The sequence below is a fragment of the Parambassis ranga genome, chromosome 17 (assembly GCF_900634625.1).
Source record: "Parambassis ranga chromosome 17, fParRan2.1, whole genome shotgun sequence".
Lineage (NCBI taxonomy): Eukaryota > Metazoa > Chordata > Actinopteri > Ambassidae > Parambassis > Parambassis ranga.
Window position 1 is genome coordinate 10,623,138 of NC_041037.1, and position 24,040 is coordinate 10,647,177.

Sequence of the window (24,040 nt, forward strand, 5' to 3'; positions counted from 1 at the left end):
TGACTGAAGCTTGTTAGTAGTACAGCGGGAAAAGCCAGAAGAAGCCATCCCACACACCAGGTGCACACTATGTTCTGTCTGCCCTCTATCTGCCTCTTTATCTCATATGTTACGGCTTTTTGAAAATACTTCTTGTGCAGTGTCTACTTTTCAATAAAATACAAGCAGATTAGTGGATTAAAAACATTGTTTCTGTGTAGTTTATGCATGCGTGTGTCCATGTGTGTGGCACCCTGTCAGTACCTGTCCACTTCATAGATGTCTAACCCAGCTGAATGTAAGGATAAAAGGAGGGGGAATGAGGACCGTCCAAGGGGATGTAGATGCAAAAGAAGAGCTCGATGGAGGGAGAGAAGGAGGGAAAGTAAACAACAGATGGCAGAAGCATGTTGTCCCTATTCGCAGCAGCAGACGCTGCGCCACCCCACCAACAAGCCTCTTGCGAGGGTTACTATGCAACGGTGACCTTGACGACACAGGGTCAGAGGTCAAGTGCCTCCTTGATGGCAGGCGATAGTGCCAGATTGTCATCCACATGCTGTGCCAGACACACATGCAAACACATGAGTATGTACAGTGTTAGATTGTGTTTTCTTTGGCTGATGTTTGGCAGCGATGACTCTGGAATCTTCCATGCTGTGTCCACCCTTAACCCACCTGCCAGCCATGATTACGCACAGCTGTCTGTGGGGAGTGTGTGTGTGTGTGTGCGTGTGTGCGTGTGTGTGCGTGTGTGTGCGTGTGCACTAAATCCTCTCATGCTGAAGAGGGAACAGTCAGTAGTGGCACACATGCTGGCATGGCCGCCAGTTGCCACAACGGTATTCACATCAAGGAAAGAAGGTGGTCAAAAAGACTTTGCTGCCTTTCCGAGGACCTTCAAAGAAATGATATGACCATGAACTATGTGTGTGATTGAGGATTGTGTGAGTGTTTGTGTCATTGTGTTTTGGTTGAAGATGTGATGCATAGATACAGCATTTCTCCTATAAACTGCAGCTAGTGGAATGAGGCTTGTAATTTTTTGCATGCAGTGCAGCATTAAACCGGATAAGCATCACTTCTGTTAAGGTGTGAGACACGTTTACCAGAAGAAGTGGCAGTGCATAAAATGGGGGCTTTGTGGCATACAACTCACTGAGTTAGACACAAGCATAGACACAAAGAGAGTTACGTCATCCAGTTCCCCATCTGCCCGAGGTGCGACTGACTCTTTTCCTGAGAACAGGAAGCAGCAGCTGCCATTCCTGGAAGAGATTATTACGTCAGTGAAACTGCATTGAACTGTCTCTATTTCTACATGTATGATGTGTGATGGCCTATGGTAACACATGTTTACTTTTGTTTGCCTTTCCTCACATCTTTTATTATTTATAATAATCGTTAGCATAAATGAATGAATATGCAGTTTATGACTATTTAACACATCTCATCTATATAAACCAAAACTTGAAAGGGATGAAACTGAAAGTGACGAAAAACTGAACTGCGCCCACGCTGGAAACAGAAAATTTACACTGATAACTACATGAAAACAGAAAATGCGTTCTCAAAATGAAACCATTATATTATGTGGTCATTGCTCACAGAATGGACTGTTTGTATGAAGATTAGTAGAAGTCAAGCTGACAATTTCCAACATTGCAGCATTGGAGATGAATCATTACCTGGAGTTTTTGTTTTCCTTTCTGTTGATATTTTTGCAGATTTTTGCAGATTCAGGCAGCACTCATTAAAATTACATTACCTAAATGAGAGTGTGCCACGTTCAGATCTGGGCTGTGCTGCACAACTGGGAATGTTTGGAGGGTTACATGCATGTGTTGGTATTGGCACACAAGTTTGCAGGATGAGTCAGAGGAAATGTTTCTGTGTGTGCCAATGTGTGTGTGTGGTTCATCCTGTTCATTGTTTATTCTATAAAAAGAAAGGCACACAGAATCTTTGAAGGAAACTTGCCAACACTTGCCACCAGCATGCTTCTCTTTCAGATAATCCTTTTTTCTTCTCTTGTGCTTTTTTGCTGAAACTAATTGTGAATCATAATTCAAGAGATTACATCTTTTTTTCTTCTCTCAACAGGAGTGGCAGCAGCTCGGTTTTTCTGAAGACACTTGTGGCATGAAACCAGATCACATCCATCTTTCATTCATCACCTCCTCCTTTATCTCCCCCCATCAATCTCCTGTTAGGAACTCTCACCTCAGCTTCACCGTCTTGATGAGGTAACATCAAGCTTCGCTCCACCTGCACAAACAGCACCTCCCCTCCACCTTCTGTCACCCCTTCATTGTAGCCATGGGCCAGAAGATCTCTGGCGGCATTAAATCGGTAGATGGTCGCGGGGAGAGTGGTGGCTCGCCATCCTACCGGCCCACGGCTCATCGTCGGCAGCACCCAGAGCTGAGGGGCCCAGATTTCTCCAAACCTCCCAGGCTGGATCTCTTACTGGACATGCCCTGTGCAGGGCCAGACACCCAGCTTTGCCACGCCTGGAACCCTGATGACCGCTCGCTCAACATCTTTATTAAAGATGATGATAAGTTGACATTTCACCGTCACCCGGTCGCTCAGAGCACAGACTGCATCCGGGGGCGGGTGGGATACACGCGGGGTCTTCATGTGTGGAAGATCCACTGGCCAGCTCGGCAGAGAGGCACCCACGCAGTGGTTGGTGTGGCAACATCTGAAGCTCCTTTACATTCTGTTGGGTACACAGCATTGGTGGGGTCAGACTGTGAGTCCTGGGGCTGGGATCTGGGACGTAACAAACTCTACCATGACAGTAAAAACCGGGCGCACAGCTCGCTGCCCTCTTATCCTTGTTTCCTAGAGCCAGAGGAGTCATTCACCCTGCCAGACTCTCTGCTAGTGATTCTGGACATGGATGATGGGACCCTAAGCTTTATGGTGGACGGACAGTATCTAGGAGTGGCTTTTAGAGGGCTGAAAGGAAAGAAGCTGTATCCTATCGTCAGTGCTGTGTGGGGACATTGTGAGATAAGCATGAGGTACATCAACGGCCTGGATCGTAAGTAATTACATTTTTATAACACAATCTGAACACAAACACTTTTCACTGCTGAGAATCTACAGTATGTGTTTAAATCTAAGATAAGGAGATGATTTCAAAAAGTCTGTTGGTCCAAAAACAGGAAGCTAGCCAACCCAATCACCTCACGTTGTGTAACTTGGTAAACTGAGAGCTTGTGCATTCAACACACTGCACCAGGGTTTGAAATACTTCTTATTCATTTTACTAGAATGAATACACCACTGTGTTGATGAGGTGGTACTGTGAGTTCTGAAGGACCAGCTATCAGCAGAAAGTGAAAGTAGCTTTTATCATTAGGTTTTCATTAGTTTAATCACCTGTAACTATGGAGTGTTGTGTTTATGTAGCGTAGAATGAGTCCTTCATCTGGGTGTAGAGTGGATGTTTTTCCTGGGAGCTTGCCGTTTTGTGCTGCCATGTTTCTATATTAGAATAGAACAGACAAACCAGCCACTGGAGAGGATCGTTCCCTGTTCCCCGTTCAGACATAGTTCTGCACTAAATAGTTCTGCACTAAAGTGCCATCACTCTCCTGTAAAACTGCAACATGAGGTTATTGTGTCTGTGAGTACATCTCTGTCTCTTTGGCAGAACAAATTTAGTTTTTTTTGTTTTGTTTTGTTTTTAAAGTTGCAATTAGTCTGTAATTCTGGTGAATAAGGTTTTTGTTTTGGGCAGACTCCCACTGTCTGTCTTCACGTGTGTGTTATGAGAGAAGACATAGGATCCTCCTCTCAGTGCAGTCTAAACAATGACGCTTTGAACAGCTACTTAAAAGCACACTAAGGCACACTTAGACAGATGGACACACACTTGCCAGAAGGAGAAAGTGTGTGTTATGTAAACATGTTTATGATCTGACACTAGATGTTTCCCAGAATCCCAGGAGTTGATATCACAGTCAAACATGTTTTTGTCTGATTTCCATTTCAACATTTTCCTTGATCTCGAAGGACACCATGATATCAAGGACTTATTTTCTACACTTCTGCTCTTAGTTCAGAGCCTCATTCCAGTTTTAAACAATTCCTTATCTTGTTGATTAAGGTCTGCCTAATTCTCACCTCACCTCTGCCGTTTTCTATTTATGGAGCCACCTGCTGGATTTCACAGTGATTCTGTGTGATGGACCATCTAGGAGAATATGACGAATATAGAGTCTGTTCAAAGCCCTTACTTCTACATGCATTTAGGCTTCACGCTGTGAAATGAGGTTTGACTGTTGAAAATGTGCAAAGCTTATTGCAGGGAGGAGAGTGAAGGTTGAAAGGCTCACCCTGATGGGCATGTCTGCTGACAGACACAGCAAGAAATTAGAAAACTGGCAGTCAGATACAAATGTTGGTAATATTAACACAATATTAAATACGATAAGATGTCACATTAACTATGTAATTGTGGCTATATATTCACACTGCTGGTAGCTATCCAGGTGGATGAATACATACTGTTGTCTTGCATTATAAATCAGTCAATGCTGCATATGAAGTATGTGGAGAAGCTGTATACAGTTAGAAACAAAAGATGCATTCAGGTTTGCCTAAGGTAGGGGAAATCCACTTGGAGCATCAAATCAAAAAAACAACAATGCTTTTGGTTTCTCCTGGCATTCAGACGTTCATCGCTGAGAGGTCTCTCTGAGGTATCAGAGGTTCTGTTGTTGCCCTGAATTGGAAACGCACACTGTGGTGAGAGTGATATTTCTGGATTTCAGTAAAAGGTGAAGTAAATAGCCTCAGGGGTGCTCTCTTTGATGCAGAGTGGGCAGAGTGAGATTACAGCCTGTGTGGCAGTGTGAGTTTTGAATTGAATCCGCTTGTCTGCCTCGCAGATGACTCAGATAGTGAGAATGAAGTCATAATTGCTGTCTGTCTGTGAGGATATGAGTGTGTGTGAATAACACACCACCACCACTTCCACCACGACCAGCTAAGACAGACATTATATCACATTTTACTTGTAATTGCGTCTAGAAATGTGTGAGTGTAAGTGTAGAGCTCAGCATATAACATATAAATCTGCTCTGTGTATTTATAAGTGTCAGCGTCAGGCCATGAATAAAATCCTCTGGGTACTCTGGTAATGACTTTATCTAACAGGCCTTCCAATGAGAACCAAGTATTGGATTGTTTGTGAATTATTGTTGTAAAGGGAAACAACATGACTGCGAGGTACTAAAAAGAGATTTATAGACGTGCTGCTGCCTCCTCGTCATGCTGTTTGTTTTTGTCATCCCTCCAGCTCAGGCCTTGTTGCACCACAATCATCATTTTGCTCCACCTTAGATCATTGCTCCCATTCCTGCAGTAACACAGCAGTGGGACCTAAAACCAACAGCACTTCTGGCTCGTGGTAGGTTGGTAAAATCGCACAAGGCAATTGGGAGCAGTGTAATAAACACTAATAGAAATAAATGCTGAAACAGGCCCAAACTGCACTATCCTGTAAACGTGGGATAAATTATTCATCCTTCCAGCACTGCTTCTTCAAAGGGTTTCTCCTTCTCCACCGACTTGTGATCTATTAGCCTTGATCTTTTTTTTTCTAAGTTGATGCTACATTATATAAACCTAATGTGAAAGTATTTCCTTTAAAGCCCACCCAGGCTTCGACTGAAATCTATGAGTGACTATGTAACTCTCACATATATTACCTCTAGTCCTGTCTTCATAATTGCCCCAATTAGAGGTGCTTTGATTAGCTACGATAGGAGCCGTCTGAGCTTAAGCCCTGATATGTGTCTCTTTCCCTCTGTCTCCTCTTTGCGCATAAGCACACCTCATTCCAGACACTGCTGCAAAATCTGGCACTTTAACTTTGCCTTCCTTATCAGCCAAAACACAAACCACCCAGAATATAATTACTTTTTTTTTTTTTGAATAATTAGACACCAGGACGCCTGGTGAATATCATTTATCAGGTGAAAACCATATAAATCCAATTTCTGGGATTGGTTTCAACTTCAGAAACAATTTTAGAAACAAGTCAGCTTCCTTCCCATCTCTGAACCGAATACCATTAAGGATTCCACATCCAGAAGCCGCGATATGATTCAGCAGCCAATATCAGCCTCTTTAACTGACCTGATGACAGGAAAGAGCACTGCTGTGGGAAGCAAAAACTGTGTGGAGAAGAGAAACATGAAGGAAAAACTACAATTAGAAAGGAACATATAGCAGTTTAGTCAGATTAAAAGTGGAAGCTGAATAAAAAGAGCTTGTGTGACTGACACTCAGCTGATCTCCTTCAAGCTGCACTGCAACAAATGCACTTCTGCTGCTTTATATTTGCAGTGTGTGAAAAATGGCACACACACACACACACACACACATACACACACACACACAAAACTGCTCTACTGTAAGAAATGTGGCATTTGCAGCATGCAGACACTAACACCAACACTGGCTTTTCACTGGAATTGGATTAATTCATACTTCATAGTTAAAATCACAACTGCAGGCTTATTCAGGCATCACATTCCAGCTGATCTTTCAACAAGAAGTGACCCACTTTTTTCTCCTGTAAAGCCTGCCTGATGCTCTGACCCCGCTCTCTCTCCCCCACTGTTTAGTCTGCATCACATGAGCTTATACACTCCAGGTCAGACCTAAACCAGCTGCTGCTGAATGCAGCCACACATTCACCCACAAAACAGAGATCCTGCTGATTTGCATGAGGCCGCTGACAGCCGGAGGTACCAAGTATGCTATATTTGTCATCAGATTTGTTTAGTCTAGGTTTGTGCTCATTGATGTGATTAATCAGATTCACAGTTACAAGAAAAACAAGTCCTCAGTTGCCCTTTGTGGTATTAAGCCCTACAGACCAATCAGTAGAATGTGTGAAGAGCTGCTACAAATACTACTTTGTTTTGAAGAAGTAGATCTGCTGACTGACTGTATTTAGACAGCACTTACAGTAATTAAAACAGTGTTTTGATTCGGGTGTAATGATCCCTCAATGCCAGTTCATTCCATCAAGGGTGCTCATATTTCACTGTGTTCCATTACAGGTGTGTTCATCAGTATCTGAAACACAAATCTCCCCGTTAAGAGCAGTGACTCAGCTTCCTGAGTGGCAGACTGGCACCAAGCTAGTGCTGAGAGTTTTACGTTAACTGCTGGCTGTGTGATATGTGGGTCAGTGGGTTAGTGCTTTAGTTTAACTTAGCAGCTAGCTGCAGGCATAATGGCTTGCTCTCTGTTTTTTTATGCCCCCATGATTTGTAATCCCTGTGCTCTTTACCGCCACACGTGCATGTTCATCTCTCTCTTTCTCTTTGGTGTTTTTGTTTTTCCGTCTTTCTTGTTATTTCCCCCTGAAGTGTTGGCTCCTGTGCACATCCAGACAGCTTCTCACAATACTGGAGCCCACACAGATACACATTCTAGTCTAATAATATGAGAGCGGTTTGTGTTGTGTGTGAAAAAAAAGTGCTGCTAAGTGTGCTAATTCCTTAGAGTACCCATGCATCTATACTTAATAGCTTCTGTAAAAACAACTTAAAGGAAGCTAAAATTTACCAGCTTCAAATTAACGTTTTGCAGCTATTTTCAATTATTCATTATTATTCAATATATTGACATAAAATATGTATGATTGACTGAAAAGTGCATTGGTAGGTTTGTAAAGTGACTCACGTTTGTTTTTTCATCTTCTTCTTTGAGGTCGAAGCACCCTCAGTTCCAGCTGGGAACAGCAGTGTCTTGTCACTGGGCTCATAATCAAATATTTAAGAGCAGATAAGATGGGGGGAAGAAAGAGACAAAGAAAAACATGAAAAAAATAAAACAAGTCAGAATGATATAAGAATGGAAGAAGAACCACAAGTAGTGACTTGTAAGAGAACAAAGACAGGAACATGTTTAAAAGAGATTTTCATATGCTCTGTGGTGTCAAAGCTTTCAGAGACATGGCTACTAATGAAGAAACGAGCAGTGAGAGAGAAGAACAGCTGCAGAGACTGGGAAGACAATAATAAATATGATAATAAAGGACTGCTGGGCTGAACTTCATCTACTAGAATAAGAATTAGTGTTTCAGGTGCACTTATAATGATGATGTGTATTTGATTTAAATATGGAGGCATCATTACAACCAACAGGCAGAGATGCATCATCAATAAGTCGACATCAGGTTAACTGCTCACGTTATGACATCCAGCAACAGCGACATGGTGGTGCTGGTAGTCACACTACATTGTTATTGTTGAATTGGCTAAAAATTAATTTTCACTTGATAATATACTCAGCAATCACATCAGCAGAATTATTAGGATAACAGTCTCTGGATTTACTTCTTGACTATGACTGACACAGCCCCACATGTCCGCCTCAGCATGGCTAAAAATGCAGTAAGACATCATCTCCAGCAGAATAACAGTGACCTCGGGGTTATTTTAATTCCCCTATTTCATTCAAGAGCTTTGAAGAAAACCTGTAGTAACCTTGTCTGAGCTTAAGGTAGTCGATTTAAAGTAGTTAATGACCTTAGCGGGGCAGACGGGCTCTTGTTCTCTCAGACCTGCTGTTAAGTGGTGCCTCTGCTGCTGAGTCAATCATACAACTTAAACTGACAGTGTGCAGCATATCAGGTACAGTGCTGGCCTGAACTTCAGACCAGATACTGAGACTCCATTAAAACTGAGACTAAATGAGCAATTTAAGCTTATCAGCTGCAGTGCAAATTAATTGTCTGTTTGTGAAATCAGATTAGTTTAAGTTGTCTTTTTTTTTTAATGGTGGCTTTTAATCCTTGATTTAACCAAGTCTTCACTTAAATTAATTTTCCAGAGTCTTTACAGTCCCTGCAGGACTCCTAAAATGTTCTGTATCTCCACTGTGCTGCCTGTTTTCTGTTCTCTTTTCACCAGTTCTGACTGAGGGCTGTAACAGTGCTTCATTTAGTTGACTGATGTCGTGCAGAACGTGTTGTCAATAACAAACTGAGAATTTCAGGTTAACACGGCACGGGGCATCAATCCAGTAGTATTATTAATTTACATAGAATATAAAGATGTTTCTATAGCAACCTCACTGCCACCCCTGTCACGTGTGGTTCTGTGGTGATGCTAAAAGCTGCGTAACGAGGCAGCCTCTGTTTTACTGCAAAGGAAGTTGTCAGGTGAGTTACTGCAGCATGTTGGGATCATGCTTTCGTATTTTAGTTTTATACCCGTGTGCCTAAGTTGGATTATCTATGTAAACAGCAGCTCAATATTATTCTATGCAAACACACAGCTCACTGGATATGTGTAGCATGTCCTTTGTGCTATAATCTCCAAGCAGCCCATGTTTAACACACTATCTAACTATCTACTGTTTGCTTATATTCAGACAGCCAGCTGACAACATGACCGTTAGGCAGACTGGCTTAGTCAAAAAACTGTTTAGAGTATTTTTAATCTACATTTAAGATTATTTTTTTAACTTTAGAAAGACTCCCACTGGAAAATTAGTTTCTACATTGCTGATGAGATAATTTCCATTTAGTTTGTGTGTAGTGCATTGGGTGATGATCAGAGCTATAGAGACTATAAAGGAGGGATGGATGGAGGTGGATGATAGAAAACTACACAGGGGGATAAAGAGGAAGAGATCAGCAAGAGGAGGTAATAATAGAATGCTCAGGTGAAGATGAATGAGCAAAAAGGGGCCAAATGGACTTAGAGGCCACAGAGGGAGAAGAAGATGGAGGAAAAAGCGTGAAATCCTAAATGCTGGTTCATCCTGGGGAGCAGTCCCATGCCTGAGGGAGCTGACTGTTAACATTTCCCAGCTGTACTGCCAGTGCGTGCGTTAAAAGCCCAGCTATCAGCTGCTTTGATTCTGTATAAAACAGAAAAGCCTCGGATGCTGAGTTACTGCAGAAAATAAACCGGACCGATTTCACACCTGATTATCTCCCCATTTATCCAGACTCTCTGTTAGAACCGATCCATTTACCCTCATCTGTTCCAATCTGTGCCCCATTCAGTGATATTTGCTGTAAAGGTACTTTTCCTCTGTGTCATTTTTAGAAGCAGGTCATTCTCAGACTCGTTTAATTCCGATTAACTCCCAGAAATCAGCACTAAAATGTGTTTTTTTTTTCCATGGATCTGTTTTGCTCTGCACAGTCATGCATCATCCACTGGAGATTCAAAGAAATCTATGCAGGGAGAAAAGCTTAGGAGCTGAAATCAGTTTTGAAAGCTCAGCAGTTGCTTTTTACAAACCCATAAATCCCAGGTTTAACGCAGCCACAGACAAGACTGTGATTGTGAGCCACGCTGTTCCCAGACACAAGTGGCTCCTTTGGATAAGGGTTCTACAGAGACACAAAAACACACAATACCTCATAATATTTGGGAGAATATGCATTTAATAAAGGAGACATTTGGAAAAGGATTTTGATACAGCAGCATGTACTAGCTGCTGTTTTCATTTATTGAATCTGCCACCAGCACAGACACACAGGTCCAGCATTATTAACGGGGTGATCCAATCACTCTCTGGCTTCTTAATGAATGAGAGCAGTAATGAATGAGAGCAAGATAATCCTTGGCAATCTTGGTTTTCTCTCCTCTTTGTTCGGGAAGCTGTAGGCTCTGCCTCTAATCAACGCTTCAATTTGGCCTCCTGACATTACCAATTTACTGACAGCCTGGATTCCTTTGTGCGCTCTCATGGTTTCAGTTCTATTTAAAGGTCTCTCAGCCCTCTCTCCGTCTCTCTTTCTGACTAGGTGAAGGAAACTCATCAGATTTATTCATTCACATCACTTATTTTTCTGTGTTTTCACAAACTGAAATGAGTTGTTGCTGGTTAGAAGTATTAGGGCCGTGTCCGCTTGACTCTACTGACTCCTGTTTCTCTTGCAACATTTAAAGAGAAACTCAAGTCGCTCCTTTTAAAAGCAAGTTACACCATCTCCATGACCAAACGTCTTTCAGTGCCTCTGATCTTTGCACTTCTTGTCAGAATGATGTCATGTTAGGTAGGTGGGGGCGTTTGCATGACTACTCGGGAATCATTTTTGCAACAGAGCACAGACGTGATGTAATGGATTCTGTTTTTGACCTTGAAAACCTTCTTTTTTATTTAATCATGGAAAGTTGACAGAGCTCGGCTTAGTCAGCATTTTTCAGCAGTTTATTCCCACCTTCACACATGGTTTCCTCTTTTCTTTGAGCAGCTTGATCTGTTTGTGTCATTCTCATTTCTCATCAATAATAAATGGCCTAGTCGTATTTTCCTGACAGGTTACTATGGTTACTGGGAGACCGCACATTCAAACGTACAAAACACCAATAAATTAAGAAAACATCCTCATCAATTTGACAACACAGAAACATGCTGCAGGAAGCAGGGAATGTTTTTGGGGATACTAAAAAGTGACGGACATGGCTGGGACACTTGTTTATTTTTTTCTTTATTTGGAGCCCTCCTGGTCACGGGAGGTTACTCTATTCATAGAAAATATGAATATACAGAATAAAAACCATATATTTAAAATCTGGTTGTGCAACTCTACAACCTTATTTTGACAGAATTCCACTTACATTTACCTGTTATTATGGATAAACATGCCTGGCTGTCATCCTGCTGCATTGTTGTCACAACAGAGTTTCATCCTCTTTATGCGCGTGTAAAAAAAAATAAAATAGAAACCTGGTTATGCCTGAGTTGTGCAAGAGGAAATCAATTTTCTCAGCTCTCTTCCGTGATTACGCAAACCTAGCTTCTTGTATTAGTGCTGTTTTTGAAATCAGTTTACAGCAGAAAGCTGATTATAACCAGGTTCCTTAAATGCATTTAAACACATCTCTCTAAGCTGTAAGCCACTATACACCACACAGTGATCTGTAAACATCCAACACCAGCATCTATCAAAAGAGAAGCCAGGCTGTGACCTGCACTGTTAACTTCAATATTTCCTTCGTAACATTTAAGTGAATCAGGAATTGTAATTAAAAGCATCTGTATCTCAGTGTGCCGCCTTAAAGTGTTCTGTGTTTCAGAGCTCACTAAATTAGCATTGCGCGCACAACACTGCTCTTTCCTAATGTCTGCAATTAGTGTCGATTTCACAGTGAATATTCCAGCTACTGTTGTGCTGAGGTCGTAACCTTGGAGACCGGCAGCACATATTGGCTGTGCATAAATATCTCTGTCACATTCCTCTACAGAAAAAACACGTCTCTGAAGAGAAACGTCTGTTCTGGCCTTTTGCTCTCTTTAAAAAAAAAAAAACAAAATGATGCAAGAAAGCAAACAAAGACGACCCACAGCTGATGTGAAATATGGAGTTTCCCAATTGTGTGTTAAGGTGATTACTGTCTAACATACAGTATGCTGCCTCTAAACACATATAGAAATAATGGACCTGGTTTGAATGTACTCCTTTAGTAAAGTAGATGAAATAGACCATAGTACAACATAATGAATAATAAACTAAATATGTATTATATAAAGTGAGCCTCTGACTTGCCAGATTTAGTGATCTCGCTGCTTTTAGTGTCACACTAAAAAGATATCTGACATTTCTCAGTGACAGTGCCGTCACTGCAGGATTTTGAAGTTGAATCTCTTGCCACATCTAGGTGGGACTGAGGAAGAAAGCTAGTGTTGCTCCAAAAGTACATCGACCCCCCTAAAGTCTAGAAGGTTAAATGTCTATTCATGATTCATGATTATGTTAAGGTTTAAAGTATAACTAATAATGTGACCTCTCAGAAAACAAAACCACATTGCTCGTCTATATTTACAGTCTATGGAACTGTGTATTGATCAGAGTCTCTATGTTTAGAAGCATTAGATTTTTCCTCCCATATCAGGTGAAGTGTTACAGTAAGTAGCTGTGTCACATCTACAACAATAATTAAAGTATGACACAGAAAACAGTGATGTTACACATTGGAAATGAGTCTCTGATGCATATCTAAACCTCTTTCATAGCAGACCTCGTATATATGTTTATACTGATGTCTTTCTACATAGATCACATTTGACTTTTTCAGAGTTTGTTCAGCTCTGTTTCTGTTTGTTGTTTGTTTTCATTACAACTCAAAACTGAGTCTATATTTGATGTAAGTCTGTATTTAATACAGGAGCCGCTCGCCCCCTGTACAGCAAAATGAGCAGGGCTGGAGGTAATAGAAGTATTGTGAATCACTTCACAGAGGATATTGTTTTACCATCTGGCGCCAATCCCCTTTAGTGGTATCCAATCTTTTTCTGGTGTTATGATCTCCTGTAGAAGCCATCGCTGCCCGTGTTTCCAGTGTACTGTTTCCTTTCTGTGCTGTTTTTTTTTTTAGTCTGTTGCTATCTTTCTACTTACCTCACATCGCTCCTCTTCATCCTCTGCCCCCTCCATGTACCTGATGCACGTCCGCTGTTTCATCTGTCACTCTTCCAGTTATCCATCACTTTAATCTCTGTGTCTGTGTCACATTGCCCCTTCGTCCCTTCACCCTCAGCTGGGCTCAGTGCCCAGGCAGCCTCTGGAGCACGCTCTTTTGGCCAACACGCTGCTGCCCCGTCCTCTGTAACACATCTGGTTCTGATACCAACATGGACTGTTTTTACTAAGTCTATAAGTCACATTTTTCATTGTCTCCCCATGTCTGCCTGTATTTTACGCTCCATTTTCTCACTGGTTCACCTTTTAAGAATCGATTGTGACAAAAACATTATCAATGTGCTTTAATCTTGTGTGTGTGTGTTGAGATATCTGTAAGGACATCCATTGCAGAGTGCGGCAGAGCAAAAAGTGTAGTGAAAGTCACATTGCATTAAATCATTGTAGACAGAGTATGAAGCTGCATTGCAGGTCGTTTCACCTCAGCGGGTTTAAGTCGAACAGTGTCGGACATGTTTATGAGCCTGAAGGTAGGGGTAGGTGAGTGAGTAAATGGAGACATGTCACAAAAATGTTTCAACTGTGTGTGTGACTCAACTCAAGAAATGAGGAGCCTGTTCTCAGCAGGAAAACAACAGTAGTGGGTCTGTTTATGAAAGACATAGCAGTGCACCATGTCTGGGTCATCTGAGCTAAACTATGATATTTTGCCAAACCGTACCTAATTTGGATAAGGGAGTCCCAGGTTTATTTGGTATATGCATGTGCTCAGTGCTCACCTATGATACATATGATGACCTATGATACATATCAGAAGGTGGCTGTAATGAGCAAAGACATGCATTATGTCCTACATACTACCTCTGCCCCAGAAGACTGCCTCTTAATACACTTAGTGCACTAATGCGTTTGTGTGCATGTTGTGTGGGTGTGGTTCAGAACAGTAAAGTGTGATTAAGTTTATTTTTCAGTTTATATAGGCATACAGCTTTCCCTTGTGGCCAGTGTGTTAAGCTAGGTTAGTCACATCTACAAGCTACCTTGAAGAAACTGTAATAGATGTTGCTGTCATAAACGACTTTCTTCCTCTCTTGTGTGATGCTGAGTAGTAATCCATTGTTCTACCTGCAGCAGTTTTCTGTAAACATGCCGAGGGGAAAAAAAAGGAGAAAAAAGTACAATCTTTGCACTCTTCAACCCAAATCAATAGATTTCTGGGACAGTGTTTCTCAACTGTGGCGAGTGTCTTGTGACTCACAAACAGCTCCACCACTACAAATGGATTAGAACTGCATTTCATCATAAATCCTTCCATGTCCATGTTTTCAGCTGTGAATTAAAAAACACACTAAAATGTAATGTTAATGTAAAAACATAGAAATCACTATATTATCTTTTCTTTAAACATATAGTCATCAAGCTGTATTAAAGAAACAATTAGCATTTACTGGAAGTTACAGATAAGTTACCTAAACTGAGGAAACACCGTTCTGAGCTGCAGCTTCATTGTACTGTGTTCATACCTTTGTCTCCTTCATCTCATGCTTTTCAAAGAGAAAGTCATACTGATGTGTCCTCTCAGCACAGAATGTTTCTTTTCCTCAGAAAAGCACTGAAAGTTAAAAATATTACAGCTTTTAGCTCAGGAATGCTGCACATCAAATGGGTTGTCATGTTGTTTCGTAGCAACCACAGTAGCCATGACGAGCGCTTCCTCCAAGCAGCTGTTGCAATGCCAGAGAAAATAAATGGTGCCTCTGGATCCAGGAGCCAAAGTTGTTTTTAGCTCTGCGTTGTACATTTTTTGGAGAGAACTCCACGATTTCCCTGTTTAATGGTCTGACTCTTATATAAGTGGCCTTTAGCTGACTCCTGACCGTTAGTGATCTTTGATATTACATCAGAACCTTGATAAAGCTTTGAATTTCTGGCTCATGGTTTAAACTTAATGACAGCTGTAAACAGTGTGTATTACACGAAGCAGCAGTGTGTGTCATAAGGCAAGCAGATATAAAGCTGATAATGAGACATTATCATCTGGCCATGTTCTCAGATTTCATCTTTCCCAATGAGGTCCAATAAAGTGATAATACGATATCAAATTCCGACTGATTCATAGCTCTGTCAGTGATGTCAATGCAAAGACCTTGGGGCGGAAACTTTACTGCACTGCAGAACCTGACAGATTTACAGGCTAATAAATGTGTGTCAGCTGTATTAAAATGTTGGTCTGCAGGAACAAATCTGTAGACAAATACCTGAGCTCAGCTCAGAGTTTGATTTGTCCTAACAGCTTTTTTAGCATTCTGTTCTCATGAAAGACCCACGTACTCTCAACCAGTAGAAGAAAACACAAAAACACAAAACTGTGTGTTGAGCCAGGTTCAAACCAGTCCGTGTCCTCTAAAGCTGCCTGCTGCTGCTTGTTGTTTCTTTTTCCTTCTGTGTTGTGGTTGAGTCTTTCCCAGTATTAAATGGTCGATTGACAGACGCTGCATCCAATCACTAGCCAAGTATTTTGTGAAAGTGTGCGCTTCCACTGGCAACTTCTGGTTCTGTGTAGCAAACCATCTGGTGCATCCTGTTTCATCAGATCAGTTATAGAAAGAGCTTGACTGAGACGGATGCCTTTGACTTCGTAAACATGCAATAACTCTCTGGCTTGTGCACAGAGGCAACGTACTTCTTGGACCAAATTAGTGTCACTGCAGGTTTCCATATCCAATTAAAAGAAGCTGTGGGGGAAACAAATGTCTGCGGCTTTTCCCTCACTGATGTACGGTACCTCACTAATTAACAGTCTATTGAAAATCTTTGCATTGCTTCTGCCCTGCAAGTTAGGCCTGTTTTTGGTGTCTCTTTTTATAATGACTGCATAGTTACAGAACAGACTGGAGTCATTGCAGTGTGAGGGATGGAGAGATTATCATCTGATAATAATGTGCATTTGAAATGGGCTTTTTCTGGCACTGCCTGATGTCCCAGGCCGGGAGTGACCTCGCTGGTTACAACACGAGCGACCTTGCATGGCCGCATGACTGCAAGCCAGAGATGAGGATTAACAGTCTGTCTCAGTCGAGGAGAGACAGCAATTCCCTGAAGCCAATTGACAATTTGTTCAGATGAAATGAAATGGGTGGCAGACCACACGTCCTGCTGCTCCCGCTAAAAACCACCAATGCAGTCACAATGATTGCCTTGTATTTACAAATTGAAAACCCCCAATATGTTAAAAGAATAATAATAACTGCCTCAATGTTAAGCAGACATTTTCCTTTATCACACTTTTTTCAAACTTTTCTTGTCTTTTTATGTGTCTGCTTTGCCCGAGAAAGAAAATTGGATTCTAATTACTTAAGATAGGCAAATGTTCCCAGTGTTTGGAAATGTACTGTGCGTAGTTAGGGCCTGGAACCAACAATGGATACAGGATGTGTGCATTTTATTGAAGTAACAGGAAATAGTTTTTCATTCATTGATGTTTCAGTTCTTTCTGTCTTTCTTTGCTGTAGTACTTATGTGAGATACGAGCACAGCAGCAGAAGAACCCTGTTCCTCCACTGTCTTGGTTACCAGGGTGACAAGTCCTCCACATATGATTGGTTACTTGATAATCCAGGATGAGATACAATCAGCATCATGATGAATGATGAATAAAAACGTATGTATAGTGGATATATTATGCTTTTACCGTGGGTTATGGCCATTTTTTAGACAGATTTACTGCTGTGGTTTTACAAGCTTGCTGTCTACAGCTTCAGACATGTAAGCTATCAATCTTCTCATCTGGGGCAGCAAAAAACCATGCTGCCCCAAAGCGTTTACATTTACAAGAATAATTTACTACATCACACGATAAAAAAAAAATCCACAGTATGAAAACTGTGACTGTTATTTCAGGCGAGACTCCTGATTGGACTTGAGTTCAACCTTTGACCTTCCGGCCAATATGAAATTATCTTCATCCTCTCTACCTCCACCATGGCTCTGCCTTCCTCCCTCTCCTCCCCACTGTCAGAGCTTGTGTTCCACCCTTCCTCAGTGCTGCTCTGCCTGCTAAACTCCACCATGAGTCTCTGTTTTTTATCTTCGCCTCTTCTTATCTTCGTCTTCACACATTCCTCCTTCTTCTCCGGCTCTTTCCTCCAGCTTGCTTCAGTCTCCACACTCTGCTCCAGCTCTGGCTTTACTTTTACCTTTGTCTCTGCTGTCTTTTGTTGTCGTCTTTCCACATATGTCTCTGCCTCCAACCGTGCTCTCAGCTGCTGCTCTCTGCGGCTCCATTCCTCCTCCAACCTTTGGTACATGTGAAGTGAGAAATGCCAGCCGCCGTTCTCCTCCAGCATGTCCTCCACTTTACTCAGCAGCTCTCTCACCTGCTTCTGCTCTTGGCCCATCCCTCCGGCGCCATTTTTCTTCCACCACTGCCCCTCCTGTTTTCTGTCATCACACTGAACCTTCTGCTTTAGTCTTTCTTGCTTGGCTGCCTTGTTATTCAACACATGGTATCTATAGCGACACTTTTCCATCAGCCAGCACAGTGCGGGGCCTCCTGATTGGATATGCTGCTGTACACTGCGCCCTCTTGCCTTCAGGCAGTCTCCGAATGTAAACAGCACCATTGTGTGTCTCCAGACCGCATCGGTGAAGATCTCCATCCTCCTCTCCACAACCCCCCTCTCGGACTCAGTGAAGTCCAGCAGAGGAATGACTAACAGAACAACATGAGGTCCTCCTGACCCACACAGAGACAGTGCTCTCAGCTGCTCAATTTTTTCCTCTCTGGTAACAGACTCCTCAGCTGAACCCCAGCCTTGTGCGTCCACCACGGTCAAGTGGCATCCGCTGGTGACGGCGTCAGCAGCTGTGCTCACTCCACCTCCTCTGGTGTCAAAAACCTCCCCTCCGAGCAGAGTGTTACCGCTGGAGCTCTTTCCTGTCCTTCTGGGACCGACCAGCAAAAGTTTGTGTGAGTCTAGTGGAAAGAACCGAGTGAGAGCCTTTAATTTGAAGGCCTGAACCTTCTTTGACTGTATCATTTGTGGAAATACCATTAGTGTTCTCTCTTTTACTCATAATGGATTCATCAATTACAGAAATCATGAGAGGTGGTGGAAGCAGTGAATAATACCCACCCACAAGCAATCATATATTTCACCTTACATGGGTCACATCCATCTCATTATCCTGTAGATTTACTACTTTTTTTATCTGTAAGGAAAATTATGCTTTTGTAAAACTAACACACTGCTATTGTTACCCGTAACCAGACACATGTAGCTGATTTAACACCTGTTTCCTACAGAGTGCTGATATCAAGCCTGGAATTGTGAATACATCTTTAAATATTTATCAGTCCATTAACTTCAGCTCTTAGACGTTCACTTACCTGCAGGTGTGATCCAGTTTTCCATTACTCAGGTTTTATGGTTGATTTCTTGAAGTTGCAGGTGAAAATATGCCTCTGCAGGAATACAAATGGAATCCTGTGAACAACCTGTACCTTTAAAGTCCTGTTGGACTGTGCTCTCTTTCTGGTTGATGGATGAACTATAATAGTCTTTCTTATCAGCTGTCTGATTTTAGGCAACTCCCAGTTTTTATCGCTGACTTTGCAACCTCGCCGAGGAACATAAAACTATCAAACATCTATCTTTTTACTAGCAAGTGTGTTTGCTAAAGGCGTATTAAGTGAAAGTCTTTGATGCATCACAGCAAAATCAGGTAGACGTCCCTTAATTAAAGAAGCTGTAGTACATCATCGTACTGCAGCAGCTACATTCAGTGCTTGGTAATTCTTCCACAGTATTGGGGCTCACATGTTTGGGCTGACTCAATCCTTAATCTAAGGTCATGCACCTCCCCACGCCGAATATTTTGGTGCAACGCTCCAGCTCGACATTCATTTATGATGAAATACTTTGTATCCACCTGCCTTACTTCACACTGTGGTTTCCAACATTACTCAGAATGACTCAGGGCAGTTTTCCAGACATCGGGTGTAAACTTGTTGGATTCAAAGCCTTTTTTGTGCTCAGTGGCAGGCTGTAGTTTGAGTGGAAGTAGAGGTGAGCATTAATGTTAATGACAGATAATATGCAGCTGAAGGTCTTTTACCTCTTCCTGTAAATCAGCTGATGTCTAATTTAAAACCAGAGAGGTGGAGTATTACACTCCAGTGTAAAGTTATACATTCTGTCCCTCCTGCTTCCTTTACCCCTCTCTGTTTTTGCCTTTGATCCTGCTTGTGTGTATGTGCGTGTGTGTGTGTGTGTGTAAATACTCTGACCTGACAGGTAAAGCCGGCAAAGGATCAGCCAGGTTTTTACCTCAGTCTGTCTCTGGCAGGTTGGTGGCAAAGGCCTCGTCTGCTGCACGTGGGCACGTGTGAGAGATCATGCTCATGTAGGAGTTAGTGCACGTGTGTGTGTATGTGTGGTGAGAGGGGGGTGTGATAGTCTCATCTTCTTTAATACACAATGCGTGACACTACAGTAGCAAAGATTCCACACGTCTCCTTCCTCTCTCTACCTCTGACATTTCTCTTCTGTGTTTCTTGGTGTTTTGATCTTTGTTCTGATCATTTCTGCTTCGCCTGCTTTATTTTTATCTTTGTTCTTTTATTTTACACACACACACACACACACACACACACACACACACACACACACACACACACACACACACACACACACACACACACACACACACACACACACACACACACACAGAGTGGTCTTTACAGCTTGCTCCTATAATTAAGTTAGCTTGGTATTTATGCAGACTTTACACTCTGGGATGGACTATTAAATTAAGATGTGTTCAGTAAATCATGTCTGCAGATTTCTTCTAATATTGACACTTTTATGAACATAGTCTGTCCTCTCTGCAGTTTGTTACTGTCAAGGATATCTAAGGGTCAGACAGCACCTTTTCCATTTATCACCCTCTCTCTCTTTGTGACCATCCTCCCCTCTCATCTCATGACCCCTTCACATCTTCTTCATCTTCCTCACCCCTGCCGTCCTCTCCTGCTTCTGTTCTTTCGTTCTGTCACATATTTCCTCCTCTTCTTGCTCTTATCTCGTTGCCTCTCATCCCAGAGGAGACGGTGAACAGTGGGTTTACAGTAATGCAGGACGGTAAAGAGAGAACAGAGCTTTAAAAAGAAACACCACCATGGCTTGTATTACCACCAGTTCCCCTCTACTAGCCAGCTCTGCCCACAGTGCCCATCTTTCTGTGTGACACAAATGTGGCCGGTAAGATGTGAGTCATACCTCTCCAGGATCTGCACAAACAATTTAAGTACCATCAAGTTGCCAAAATATCACAACATGAAGTATGCCCAGAGAGGACTTAAGAAAGAAAAATACTTTCACACCCTCCACTTTTAAGTCTGTGTGGGATGGACTTCATTGTAGCCATTAGTCCTCCCACCCTGTGGCTGCATCCTTTTTTAGTACAAAAGGGTTTTCTAACAAATCCTCCGTGGACTGGGGCAACATTACTGCATTAGTTCTGCACAGTGGCTGCTACAGTGTGCCTTAAAGTGTGATTGTGCTAAAAACCGGTGTTGTTACAGAATGAAATGGGGAAGAGGATACAGGACACCACCGGAGGTACATTAGTTATGGATAACGCAGACTTCCCTGTGTGGCTGTGAAGGACGTTGGTGTTTGGCAGAGTGTGTTTGAAAAGGAGGACGCTGCGCTGAGCGTAAAGATATACCTCCTGCTAATCCCCGCCTTTGTTGTGAGGTCTGATGTAGTTATTTTGTGCGACTTTCCTCTTTGCTCTAGGATTGGGAATGGGAATTTAAATGACTTTATCCATTCTACATTTAGCATTCAAGACATTATTAAATAGAGCCAGAATGTCCTTACCAGTATAAATACAACAAAAATGTGTCTAGTCTTGTTAGGACTATAATCGCTAAGACAATAGCAGAAGAGCTTGTTACAGGTAGGAGGGTTTGTGTTCTCAAAAGGCCAAAGACTCATATAGAAGTTATGTTTAAAAAAAAAAAAAAACAGTCCCACAGTGCCCACTCTTGTTTGTGGACTATCAGTCATTAGGCCCACAAGTCCCACTCCCTTAAATGCCATCTTTAATAATGACAGTCAAACTATTTTGGCGTCTACGGATGACTAAATTATGTGTCACCCACCTCCACTCCAAAAATCAGCTTCAGAACTGCCCTTGAGGACAATTATGGCGGTCGTCACAGAGTGCTCATTGTTCTTTACAGTCCATTGTTATATATTGTGTATCTCCCCATCTCCATTTTGCACTTTTTGCACATTATTTCCCCTGAGCTCCTTGTGAGTGCACAGTCAGCCTTACAGCAGCAGAATTAGATTTTTAAGTATGAGTATGACAATTAAAGCACATCAGGAAGTTGTCAGCGTGAATCCCTAATTAGCAGAAAAGTTCTTTTTCAACATTATTGTCTTGAACAGGCCCTGCTAGGGATATACAGTACGTTTAACTAATAACATCCTAAGGTGTGTTTCAGTTCATCTGCAGACATTACTGCTGTGGCGTGGACTAATAAAAACGTCAGTTGTTAGAGTGATTCCTGTTAGACTTGTTTTTCTCTCAGCTGCTCTCATGGCTTCTTACAACCAAAACATGACTCTTTAACTCTAACTGTCGTAACGTTCTGCCATAAACACCTGTTTATAATATCCTCCCGTAAGGTGAACTACAGGAACACTTCCTTGTTTTTAGGCAGATCAAATAAAATGCTTTAAATAGTACTGCAGTTAAGCTGAAGTGACAGTAAAGTGTTTATATATACTTATGAGCTTTGGCTCTGACATAAAATCTTATTGTGAGTAATATAAACATGAATTTCTACTAAAAAACCTTCAAGGAATCTTAAAATACAACCATTCAAACAAATCATATACAGACAGCTCACATGCTCACACACTGCTGGGAGCCAGAAAACACTGAAAACACTGAAACATGTGACATGTTTGGTGTATTCTCTGTGTGTGTGTGTGTACATTATGTGTTTGTTTACTTCAAACCGTTTTCTGGTCTTTCTTGATTCAGAGCTATGTGTGTGTGTCACTTTGATTTCCTGTATTCGTGCTGGTGTATTTGTGTACGTGTTTTTCTACCAGTCGACGTGTTTGTGAGACCGCTCTGTGGATTTCCTTTGAGTAAATGTTTATTTTGTGTGTGTGCGTGTGTGTGTGTGGACAACACGCTGCAGCGGGTCAATAGTATGGCATTATTATATCAGGAGGGAGCTACGTCTCAATGTCACATTATTGAGCTGTTGGTCAGTTTAACCTTTAACAGATTGGTTTGTGTATATGTACACAGTCTTGGTGCGGTGCAGTAAATCTTACCTCTGTTGTCATGTGAAAGGTTTGTGACTGCAGATTTGTTCATTTTCATATTATATTGACTTTAATTAAAGGATTAAAGGATTACATGCTTCCGTAAATTCTTCAACCTCTTGGGCTTAGAAAGCACTTCCAAAACTAACTGGATAATGATAAAAACTGCTTTGTCATCAGGCTAAACACAGACCTGTTTTTCTGTCTCCTATTGACATTTTGAGATAATGCAGCTTTCAGCCAACAGCGATGATTTCTAATGTGCCAGGAAGGATCAAACACTGTGACCTTGGAGAGCACAAAACAGGGAAAAAGGAGAAAACGTAGAGTGTGAAATAAGAGTGCAAGAAGAAAGCGGGCGGAGGGGGGTTCTTCTTTGCTGATGGAGGAGAGGTGTATTGTTACAGATGAGATGGAGCTGTGGCAGAAGGAGAGAGGAAGACTGGAGGGAGAGCCAAAGAAAAGGATCATGTTTTACTTAGATGTTTGTTCTCTATAGAATGTGTGTGTGTGTGTGTGTGTTTGTTATTTTGGTCAAATTTCTAAAAATCACTTTTTTTCCCGTGTTTGCTGCTTTGTTTCTAACTGACTGTGTTGTGTGCTGAGTCGTTGCTCATTCCCAGCTGTGGTTTCTCCATGTGTGGAGGAAGCGTAGACTGTGTATAAAGATGGATGACACAGCTCCACCTATGGCTGCTGCCATTTTGGAGGAAAATACCATCTTGTAACCAGAGTCTGTGCACACCCCTCCCTTATTCTATAATATAAAAACTGTAAGCTACATATAACTGTAAGCTACATATAGAATCTTTATGTAGCCTACAGTGAGGCAATACCACAGCCAACCACCAGGGGGCAATTGAGATGTTTCGGCATTCTTAAGGAGCATTATATGCAGCCTATGGGAGGAAGCTTTGGCAAACCTTTCTGACAAAGCGGCAACTGTCATTTGAATGAATGGGGTGCCATTCAGGTTTAGTATCCAGTTTTCCTCTATGGTACAGAAATAACACTGAAGCTCTTTCCTGGTTCCTGGTTCAGGGGCTGAAGGCTGGGTTTAAGGGCTGACAGTAGTGTAAAAAAGCAGCCTCATTCTGACGCCTACTTCAAATGCAGCAGAGAAATGTGGAAGATTCATTTAGTGTCAGTGATGGTTGGTCACAAACACAACTTTGGAGAATATTGTCAGCTGTGGACTGTGTTTTAAATTAAGGCAGAAATAGTTTTGTACTTACTTGATTGTTAAGAACTCTAAGAGGCACTTTAAGTTAAGAACTTGATG

At 41.9% G+C, this 24,040-nt stretch overlaps 2 protein-coding genes across 8 annotated transcripts in view; one reads left to right on the forward strand and one right to left on the reverse strand.

The window, feature by feature from the left end:
* The window catches only part of LOC114449335 (SPRY domain-containing SOCS box protein 4-like), a 54,809-nt gene that overhangs the window by 26,491 nt on the left and 4,278 nt on the right, over positions 1-24,040 (forward strand). For all 7 annotated transcript variants that reach the window (XM_028426913.1, XM_028426920.1, XM_028426919.1 and 4 more), the window contains one exon: positions 2,083-3,031. In XM_028426913.1, coding sequence (XP_028282714.1) covers positions 2,299-3,031 — 733 coding nt within the window. In that variant the 5' untranslated portion in view covers positions 2,083-2,298. The remainder of the gene's footprint in view (positions 1-2,082; positions 3,032-24,040) is intronic.
* On the reverse strand, positions 15,034-19,246 carry LOC114449334 (GTPase IMAP family member 7). The gene is made up of 2 exons (XM_028426912.1): positions 18,792-19,246; positions 15,034-18,377 (listed from the first exon to the last, which is right to left on the reverse strand). Exons 1-2 carry the CDS (start codon positions 18,814-18,816, stop codon positions 17,299-17,301), a joined length of 1,104 nt encoding a protein of 367 aa, XP_028282713.1. The 5' UTR covers positions 18,817-19,246; the 3' UTR covers positions 15,034-17,298.

Coding starts and splice junctions, on each gene's coding strand:
- LOC114449334 (XM_028426912.1), bottom strand. CDS start 18,816: ATGGAAAACTGGATCACACCTGCAG. Junction 18,378..18,791: donor AAACTGGATCACACCTGCAG/GTAAGTGAACGT, acceptor TCTTTCCACTAG/ACTCACACAAACTTTTGCTG.